The sequence below is a fragment of the Pongo pygmaeus genome, chromosome 20 (assembly GCF_028885625.2).
Source record: "Pongo pygmaeus isolate AG05252 chromosome 20, NHGRI_mPonPyg2-v2.0_pri, whole genome shotgun sequence".
Taxonomy (NCBI): domain Eukaryota; kingdom Metazoa; phylum Chordata; class Mammalia; order Primates; family Hominidae; genus Pongo; species Pongo pygmaeus.
This window is the reverse complement of record NC_072393.2, coordinates 61,264,449-61,274,488: the sequence shown is the minus strand read 5'-3', so window position 1 is coordinate 61,274,488 and position 10,040 is coordinate 61,264,449. Positions and strand designations below refer to the sequence as shown.

The window sequence follows — 10,040 nt, the reverse complement described above, 5'->3', positions numbered from 1 at the left end:
AAAAGCACAAGTATTCAGTTATGAGTTAGTTCTGGGGATCTGATATATGGGATGGCGATTATGGTTAACACAAGCGGGTTTTAAACGTACTTACCCTGCTCCCCCTGTGAAGTTCCAGGCCCTTGGTATTTCGAACAAAGAATTGGGCGTGATACACACATATAGCAAAGCGGGAAAAGTTTATTAAGCATAGGATTACACTCTCGGAGAGGGGAGAGCAGGCGGACCTCTGCGAAATAAGATCGGCATCAGCTTGCTGTACTTTGGATCTTTTTTTTTTCTTATTAGGAATATACAACCATTTATTCACTGTTCACCAGTATTTACAATAAACAAAATACAGCTGAGTGACATTCGGATTACCACAAAGTTGTGTTTCCTGGCTTTTGCTGAACCAGTAAAGCAGATACTGAAAAGATTGAGCCTATGTGGTTATTTTTTTTGAGATGGAGTCTCACTCTGTCGCCCAGGCTGGAGTACAGTGGCACGATCTCGGCTCACCGCAACCTCCGCCTCCCAGGTTCAAGCCATTCTCCTGCCTCACCCTTCTGAGTAGCTGGGATTACAGGTGCCTACATATAAGGAATGAGTTGGGGTAAAGAAAAAATACGCAAGTCAGCAGTTTATTTATTTTGAGACGGAGTCTCACTCTGTTAACCAGGCTGGAGTGCAGTGGCGCAATCTCGGCTCACCACAACCTCTGCCTCCCGGGTTCAAGCGATTCTCCTGCCTCAGCCTCCCAAGTAGCTGAGATTAGGGGTGCGAGCCACTGCGCCTGGCTAATATTTTGTACTTTTTAGTAGAGATGGGGTTTTACCGTGTTGGCCAGGCTGATATTTAACGGAAAAATCAGATTTAGAGAATAAATTTGACTGGCATGAGGCACCAGAATAATGGGAGGGCGTGAGGACCCATGCAATGAGTATATAAATGGGTTGATAAGTAGAAGTTCTCAGGGAGGAAAGCGGTGGTGGTGTCCAGACAGCATTTCAAGACCCCTAGTGAGAAGTCTCAAGTTGCAGGCTGTGCCACAGCCCCATATATACATTCACTCATTTGATATATATTTCCCGAGAACCCTGTTATAGTTGCGGGAGCTGTGAACGCAGCCACTAAATCTGACATAGATCAAGTCACAGGAGCTCACAGTACAGGCAGGAAGATGGACGTGCATGCCAAATCAGGGTTCAAGTGCTGTTACAGGGAATTAACAGGTGCTTTGGGATGAGAAAAGTGTTGTCTTGGCGCAGTGGCTCACGCCTGTGATCCCAGCACTTTGGGAGGCCAAGGTGGGGGGATCACCTGAGCTCAGGAGTTTGAGACCACCCAGGGCAACATGATGAAACCCCATCTCTACTAAAAATGCAAAAAAAAAATGAACCGGGTGTGGTGGCGCGTGCCTCTAGTCCCAGCTACTTGGGAGGCTGAGGAAGGAGAATCGCTTGAGCCCCAGAGGTGAAGGTTGCAGTGAGCTGAGATTGCGCCACTGCACTCCAGCTTGGGCTACAGAGTGAGACTCTGTCTCAAAAAAAAAAAAAAAAAAAAAAAAAAAAGAGCTATTTTTGTGAAGTTGGAGTTGTGGAAACTCTCTTGGAGGAAATAATATCTCTGCAGAGCCCTGAAGAACAAGGCAAGGTATGGATAAAGAAGCGAAGATGGTGTCCGGGCGCGGTGACTCACACCTGTAATCCCAGCACTTTGGGAGGCTGAGGCTGGTGGATCACCTGAGGTCAGGAGTTCAAGACCAGTCTGGCCAACATTGTGAAACCCCCATTTCTACTAAAAATACAAAAATCAGCTGGGCATGGTGGTGCATGCCTCTAATCCCAGCTATTCAGGAGGCTGAGGCAGGAGAATCACTTGAACCCTGGAGGTGGAGGTGGCAGTGAGCCAAGATTACACCACTGCATTCCAGCCTGGGTGACAAAAGTGAAACTCGGGGGGAGGGATAGCATTAGGAGATATACCTAATGTTAAATGACGAGTTAGTGGGTACAGCACACCAACATGGCACATGTATATACATGGAACTAACCTGCACGTTGTGAACATGTACCCTAAAACTTAAAAAAAAAAAAAAAAAAAGTAAAATTCTGTCCCAACCAAACAAACAAACAAAAAAAAAAAAAAGAAGAGAAGATGGAATTCTATGGTTAGGAGGAATTGGGGTATGGTTGGGATGCAGCCAGGACTCATTTATTTATTTTTTTCTTTTTTTTTGAGACAGAGTCTTGCTCTGTCACCTAGGCTGGAGTGCAGTGGTGCGATCTTGGCTCCCCTGCAGCCTCTGCCTCCCGGGTTCAAGCTATTCTCCTGCCTCAGCCTCCTGAGAAGCTGGGATTACAAGCACATGCCACCATGCCTGGATAATTTTTGTATTTTTAATAGAGATGTGGTTTCACCATGTTGGCCAGGCTGGTCTCGAACTCCTGACCTCAGGTGAGCCTCCCGCCTTGGCCTCCCAGAGTTCTGGGATTACAGGCATGAGCCACTGTGCCTGGCCGAATTTTTGTATTTTTAGTAGAGATGGTGTTTCATCATGTTGGCCAGGCTGGTCTCCAACTCCTGACCTCAGGTGATCTGCCTGCCTCAGCCTCCCAAAGTGTTGGGATTACAGGTGTAAACCACCGTGCCCGGCAGGATTCACTTTTAAAAGCTGCTTCTCTACAACTGGTTGTTGCCACAATGCCTCCTGAACCATTTGATACAGACCTATTCTATATTGGTTATTAACTATTTTGAATGGCTTCCTGCAGAGAAAGGAAAGAAAAAAAGACCAAAGTAGGAAAAAAATATTTCCATGGCCATCCTGTTAAAGGAGGAGAGATCTTTTCAGAAAAGACCAGAGTGGTTAAAGTATGGTTTGCCGTAAGTGGCACAAAAATAGTTAGAGCCTAGAAGAGACCATACGATTTGTCTACAAAAGAATTTCAGCGGCTGGGCGCGGTGGCTCATGCCTGTAATCCCAGCCCTTTGGGAGGCCAAGGCGGGGAGATCACTTGAGGTCAGGAGTTTGAGACCAGCCAATAGAGAGAAACCCCGTCTCCACTAAAAATACAAAATTAGCTGGGGTGGTGGCACATGCCTGTAATCCCAGCTACTCAGGAGGCTGAGGCAGGAGAATCGCTTGAACCCGAGGGATGGAGAGGTAGAGGTTGCAGTGAGCCAAGATCGCGCCATTGCACTCCAGCCTGGGCAACAAGAGCAAAACTCTGTCTCAAAAAAAAAAAAAAAAGAAATTTAGCATGTAGTTCTCCCACCCTCTGCGTCGTCCGGGATGCTCTGACAAATGGAATGCCAGTGTCCCTTGTTCCCTGCAGTGACTCCCTCCTCCGTGGGTCCAACACAGAGCTCACGCCGCCCAGGCTCAACACCAGCTTTCAGTTCCACCCATGGCTACTGTGTCTCATGGTCATTCTTCAAAGAGTCTTTGTGTTCAGCCTTCTCCTGCCTTCCCAAGTGGAAGCTCTGCTGGCTCGCTCTCTAGTCCTCCTCCTGCTGAACCAGTCTTCAACCAGGAACCATACTAGAGCCACCAGGACCAGGAAGGCCAGGCCCATCCGAAGGAGATTCTGGGCAGTGTGATCCCAGAGGGCATGGTCTGTGGGCAGGAGAACAGGGTGATCGCTGACAGGGATGTAAGGACACCCTCTTTTTTTTTTTTTTTTTTTTTTTTTTTTTTTTTTTTTTTTGAGACAGAGCCTCAGTCTTGTCGCCCAGGCTGGAGTGCAATGGCATAATCTCGGCTCACTGCCACCTCCACTTCCTGGGTTCAAGCTATTCTCCTGCCTCAGCCTCCCGAGTAGCTGGGACTACAGGCACACGCCACCACGCCTGGCTAATTTTTTTTTATTTTTAGTAGAGATGGGGTTTCGCCATGTTGGTCAGACCGGTCTCGAACTCCCGACCTCAGATGATCTGCCCGCCTCGGCCTCCCAAAGGGCTGAGATTACAGGTGTGAGCCACTGTGCCTGGCCTGGCCAAGGACACCCTCTTGTTCCCTCCATCCCGATCTCCTTCCTAGGTCTACTCTATACCCAGCTCCTTCCTTCAGAGCCTATGGCCCTAGCTGTCTACTTACCTTTCTGGAGTCCCGTCTCTGTGGTTAAAAGGTAGGTGTCCCAACGGTCTGCTGATAATAAGGGAAGTGAAGAAAAGAGGATGGTTTTGACCTCCTCCACCCCAGCACTCCTTCTCTTGGGTCTACCCCATGACGTTCTGCAGCTTTGCAAGGTCCTACCCCACCCTGCAGGTCCCAGGAGCTTCATCCAGCAGGTAAAGTGGAAGGGTCCACAGATGGACAAACCTGAGGAGGAATTCCAGTCTAGCACTCATGAGCATGTGTCTTTGCACCAGTTATGTCTTCTATTTTTGTTTTTTTTGAGCTAGAGTCTTTGCTTTGTTCCAGCCTCTGGAGTAGCTGGGACTACAGGCACACACCACACACCCAGCTAATTTTTTTCATATTTTTAGTAGAGGGGGTTTTGGCATGTTGGCCAGGCTGGTCTCGAACTCCCGACCTCAGATGACCTGCTGGCTTTGGCTTCCCAAAGGTCTGGGATTACAGGCCTCCGAGGCTGGAGTGCAGTGGTATGACCTGCTGGCTTCGGTCTCCCAAAGGTCTGGGATTACAGGCCTCCGAGGCTGGAGTGCAGTGGTGTGATCTCAGCTCACTGCAACCTCCGCCTCCCGAGTTCAAGCAATCCTCTTGCTTCAGCCCCGAGTAGCTGTAATTACGGGCGTGCACCACCACGCCCAGCTAATGTTTGTATTTTTAGTAGAGACAGGGTTTCACTGTGTTGGCCAGGCTGGTCTCGAACTCCTGACCTCAAGTGATCCACCTGCCTCTGCCTTCCAAAGTGCTGAGATCGCATGCGCGAGCCACCCAGCCCAGCCCCTGTCTTCTATTTAAGCCTCATTTTCCTCGTTAAGTCATCATTACCTCTTTCTCCTCACACATAGTCAAATTCAAAGTCTATTTTTTTTTTTTTTTTTTTTTTTTTGAGACAGAGTCTCACTCTATCGCCCAGGCTGGAGTGCAGTGGCGCGATCTCGGCTCACTGCAAGCTCCACCCCTCGGGTTCACGCCATTCTCCTGCCTCAGCCTCCCGAGTAGCTAGGACTACAGGCGCCCGCCACCACGCCCGGCTAATTTTTGTATTGTTATTATTTTTTTTTTTTAGCAGAGACGGGGTTTCACCGTGTTAGCCAGGATGGTCTTGATCTCCTGACCTCATGATCCGCCCGCCTTGGCCTCCCAAAGTGCTGGGATTACAGGCGTGAGCCACCGCGCCCGGCCTCACTATTTTATTCAGCATCCTAACTGTGCGCCCCAGCCCCATCCCACTGTCATCTTCCAAACATCATTTTCAACCCTCCTGGCCTCATAGTTATTGCTGTATTACCCCAGTTATCTTCCTGCCCCAGGGCACAGGCAGACGCCATTTCATTCTCTCCGGAGCCTCCTTTCTCCCGACAGCCACATGACTAACTCAAGTCTGAATGCATTTGCTCAGATGCCTTCTTCTCTGTGAGGACAATCTGGACAAACCTATTTAATATTGCTACCTGCCATTTCAATCACTGTAAGTCTGTTCTACTTTGTCTTTTCCTCCATAGCATCATTCCCTCCTATGTGCTATCCTGACATTGACCCATGGTCTGTCTCCTCCTGCTAGAATCTAAGTGCTGCACCGTCAAGATATTTGCCTGGCTGACTGTTACAGTGTAGTTCACTGTGTATACTATGCACCTGATGAATATATATATGTATAGACAGACAGATAGATAGTTTTGTTTTTGTTTTTCTGTGAGATGGAGTCTCACTGTGTCGCCCAGGCTGGAGGGGCAGTGGCGCGATCTCAGCTCACTGCAACCTCCGCATCCCAGGTTCAAGTGATTCTCCTGCCTCAGCCTCCTGAGTAGCTGGGATTACAGGCGAGCACCACCAGGCCCGGCTAGTTTTTGTATTTTTAGTAGAGATGGGGTTTCACCATGTTGGTCAGGCTGGTCTCGAATTCCTGACCTTATGATCCGACCACCTCGGCCTCCCAAAGTGTTGGGATTACAGGCGTGAGCCGTGATGGCCAGCCTAATTTTTGTATTTTGAGTAGAGACGGGGTTTCGCCATGTTGGCCGGGCTGGTCTTCAACTCCTGACCTCAAGTGATGCACCATCTCGGCTTCCCGAAGTGCTGGGATTACAGGTGTGAGCCACCGCGCCCAGCCTCGATCAGCCTCGATGAATATTTTGAATGAATGCCACGTTTTTAGTGTCACTGGGAGGCTCTGATCTCTCCTCTGAGCTTAGAAGGACCAGTTACTCACCAGGAAAGGTGGGGTCTTCAGGTGCAAGGCTGGTGTTCTCAATGTCGCCTGGAAAAGGAGATAAAGAAAAAAAGTAAGGGTTTTGGGTTTCCTCCGGTCTTGCCATTCTTTTTTTTTTTTGAGATGGAGTCTTGCTCTGTCGCCCAGGTTGCAGTACGGTGGTATGATCTCGGCTCACTGCAACCTCCGCCTCCTGGGTTCAAGTGATTCTCCTGCCTCAGCCTCCTGAGTAGCTGGGACTACAGGTGTCCGCCACTGCGTCTGGCTAATTTTTGTATTTTTAGTAGAGACGGGGTTTCACCGTCTTGGCCAGGCTGGTCTCGAACTCCTGACCTCGTGATCCACCCGCCTTACCATTCCTTTCTCTGCTCCCTCCTCCTTCCTGCTTCTGTTCTTCCTCACATGACCAACCAGGCCCCCAGGAAGTGGACGTCCCTTGGACACCCTCCCCATCACTCTCTGGGGATCCCTTAGGGCTCCAGGTAGGATGTGGTGGCGGGGGGGGCGTGGGGAATTGAGCATTTCCTCACCTGTGACCAGGAGCTTCACTGGCTCACTGGGGAAAGACCAGGCATGGTTGTTATAGGAGCCAAAACATCGGTATGTCCCTCTGTGGGCTGTGGTCACAGGGCCCAGGGGGAACTCCGCCTGGACCTTCCCGTATCTGCGCTGTACGCGGCTGGATCTTCCCTCCTTGAGCAGTAAGAACATGCTTGTTGCAGTGTCTAGACGGCAGTAGAAGGTCACCTTCTCTCCCGAGATCACTTCGGGTCCAGGATGAACCGAGAGGGTGGGTGTGTCGTACATTTCTATGAGAGAAGGTGGGGCCACCACACCAGAAACTCAGTGGTGAATAGCCAGCTATTTGTTTTTTTTCCTTTTCTTTGTTTTTTTTTAGAGATGGAGTCTCGCTGCAGTGACGCGATCTCGGCTCACTGCAACCTCCGCCTCCCGGGTTCAAGCGTTTCTCCTGCCTCACCCTCCCAAGTAGCTGGGACTACAGGGGCCTGCCACCATGTCTGGCAGCCAGCTTTTTTTTTTTTTTTTTTGGTCAAATACACACAATAGAAGATTTACCGTTTTTTAAAATGATACAGGGTCTTGCTGTGTTCCCCAGGCTGGAGCGCCGTGGCACTATCTTGGCTTACTGAAGCCTCAACCTCCTGGGTCAGGAGTTTGAGACCAGCCTGGTCAACATGGTGAAACCCTGTCTCTACTAAAAATGCAAAAATTAGCCGGGTGTGGTGACCCATGCCTGTAATTGCAACTACTTGGGAGGCTGAGGCAGGAGAATTGCTTGAACCCGGGAGGCAGAGGTTGCAGTGAGCTGAGATTGCACCACTGCACTGCAGCGAGACTGTCTCAAAAAAAAAAAAAAAAGCTAAATTTTTTTTTAGAAAACCACCACCTGGCTGGGCGCAATGGCTCACACCTGTAATCCCAGCACTTTGGGAGGGTGAGGCAGGCGGATCATCTGAGGTCAGGAGTTTGAGACCACCCTGGTCAACATGGTGAAACCCCATCTCTACTAAAAATACAAAAACTGGCATGGTGGTGGGTGCCTGTAATCCCAGCTACTTGGGAAGCTGAGGCTGGAGAATCGCTTGAACCCAGGAGGTGGAGGTTGCAGTGACTGGAGATTGCACCACTGCACTCCAGCCTGGGTGACAAGAGTGAAACTCCGTCTCAAAACAGATTAAAAAACTCCAACACCTGTGATGGGTGAGGGAAGCAGTGTAAGCCACTGCGCCTGGCCCACAGGCGTTGTTTTTGAGGACATTCCTGCACACAAATATCTATCTCAGAATCTGTGTCTTGGAGAAACTGACTGAGGACACATCTGCGCCTAGGACGTAGAGACACCGTCTGCAGACAACCCCTTGTAGGCAAGGACTATGATGGGGATCACCCCTCCTCCCAGCCTCCTACCGAGACAAGCAGCGTTTGAGTGGGGCTTGGAAGAGTTCATAGATGCTGTATCCCGGATGCAGACTGAGATCACTCTCCAGTTAGAGAAGCGGACAGTTACCTGTTACCACCACATCCAGCACGTTGCTGGGCTCTGACCAGAGCTCCCCAACCCTATAGATGCAGCTGTATTGCCCTGCTGTGCGGGAGTTCATGTCCGGGATGTAGAATTTGACTTTGTTAATCCGTTCAGGGGGTTTTGGTCTCTCCACGGCAAAAAGGCCTCCTTCAAAATGCAGCTGGTATTCAACAGCCCCATAATTTCCCTGGCAACAGATGGTCGCTTGCTTTTCCTTTGGAACCATGAAATGGGGCTCGGCCCAGATGAACGGTTTTGGGAGAGTCTCTGGAAGGGAATCAGAGGCTGGAGTTCCAGCTGAGCCCTCTCCCCCCAACCCTAGGCTCTACCCAGCTGCTGGCCCCAAGCTCTCCTGGGAAGCCAGCATCCTGCCCCCTCTCCCCAGCCGTGCTTGGGTAGAGGGAGCTTGGCCTGAACCCCGAAGAGTGACCCTGGGCTTTGAAGGAAGGACTCACGCTGCTGGGTGCTGATCCTCTGGCTCAGACACAGCCCTGGAAGACGGGAGTAATGAGACCTGTTGCCTCCCAGGCACACCCTGATCCCATTCCCCTTCCATTCAAGAACTCACCGACGCAGAGCAGGGCAGGGAGTGTGGAAGACATCGCTCAGATTCTGCCGGCCTAGTGCTGAGCAGTGGGGACTGAGCCCAGCAGGCCAGGGAGATGCACAGGAAGTGGTGGGTGAGCACCAGCGCCCATCACCAGGGCGCTTTCATGTTGACTGTTTTCATCAGAACGCTCACAACACCCCTCCGCCTCTGACCATGAGCTTACACAGAAAGGCCATGGTCCCTCTGACACATCTGTGGTCTAGCCAGCTCTTCTGACAATTGTCTGCTCAGCCCGAAATGCATTTCTGGGTCAACTTCTCAATTCTGCAATGTGGAGGTCGTACCCAGAGCTGGCTGTGGGAAGTCATGCCCAATCACGCCCAGAGGAAACCCCCTGGGAATCGTATAAAAACATAGGGAGTTTCACAGTGAGATACTGGAACAGGAATTAAAAGAAATTAAAGAATGTGTAAACAAAAACTCAGTTGTATGTAAGAAAACCCAATTCCCCCTGAGGAAGAGAAAGAGGTGGAGTCCTTTAAACATGAACTGCCTGTTTTTCTGTCTGTGGCTAGTGAGCCTTATCTCTCCCTTTCCCAGGCATTGTGAACACCCTGTTTCTCTTGCTGTGCAGCTGTAAGGTCACTAGACAGGATAACCTCAAGTCGTAAAACATGTTTTTCCTTGAAAAGTAAGAAATAATGTAATGCATGTCTCAATTGAATAACTGTCTTTGTTTCTTGCTTCTGTAATATGCTTCCCCCTGCACAGATCTCCCCCGGCCCCACAAAATGCTTAAAAGGTAACCGGACTCTTTGTTTGGGCCTCAGCTTTTTGGATGTTAATCTGACTGGGCCAGTGCACCTAAATAATAATAATAATAAATCCTCCTCAACCCCTTGGTCTCTCTGATTCCTAAATTATCCTGCAAAAATACCATCTCACACCAGTCAGAATGGCTATTACTGAAAAGTCAGAAATTAACAGATGCTGGCGAGATTGTGGAGCAAAGGGGATACTTATACACTGTTGGTGGGTGTAAATTAGTTCAGCCACTGTGGAAAGCAGTTTGGTTTGGAGATGTTTCAGAGAACTACAAACAGAGTAACCATTCAGC

The 10,040-nt window shown here is 49.8% G+C and overlaps 1 protein-coding gene across 5 annotated transcripts; it reads right to left on the bottom strand.

The window, feature by feature from the left end:
• Positions 1–3,220: 3,220 nt before the first annotated feature.
• Positions 3,221–9,727, bottom strand: NCR1 (natural cytotoxicity triggering receptor 1). Of its 5 annotated transcripts, none has more exons than XM_054463789.2 (7): positions 8,942–9,727; positions 8,829–8,864; positions 8,356–8,640; positions 6,857–7,135; positions 6,327–6,374; positions 4,082–4,132; positions 3,221–3,601 (listed from the first exon to the last, which is right to left on the bottom strand). In XM_054463789.2, exons 1-7 carry the CDS (start codon positions 8,973–8,975, stop codon positions 3,420–3,422), a joined length of 915 nt encoding a protein of 304 aa, XP_054319764.1. In that variant the 5' UTR covers positions 8,976–9,727; the 3' UTR covers positions 3,221–3,419. The 5 variants fall into 5 exon arrangements, with proteins under 5 accessions (XP_054319764.1, XP_054319765.1, XP_054319768.1 ...); XM_054463790.2 differs by having other exon boundaries at positions 4,082–4,129; XM_054463793.2 differs by lacking the exon at positions 4,082–4,132.
• Between the last annotated feature and the right edge of the window lie 313 nt (positions 9,728–10,040).

Bases quoted from the DNA above. Each gene is read 5' to 3' on its own strand.
- NCR1 (XM_054463789.2), bottom strand. From the start codon at position 8,975: ATGTCTTCCACACTCCCTGCCCTGCTCTGCGTCG. The intron at 8,641-8,828 runs GTGAGTCCTTCC...ATTCCCTTCCAG, and splicing joins GAGGATCAGCACCCAGCAGC to AGACTCTCCCAAAACCGTTC. The intron at 4,133-6,326 runs GTGAGTAACTGG...CCTTATTATCAG, and splicing joins TGAAGACCCCACCTTTCCTG to CAGACCGTTGGGACACCTAC.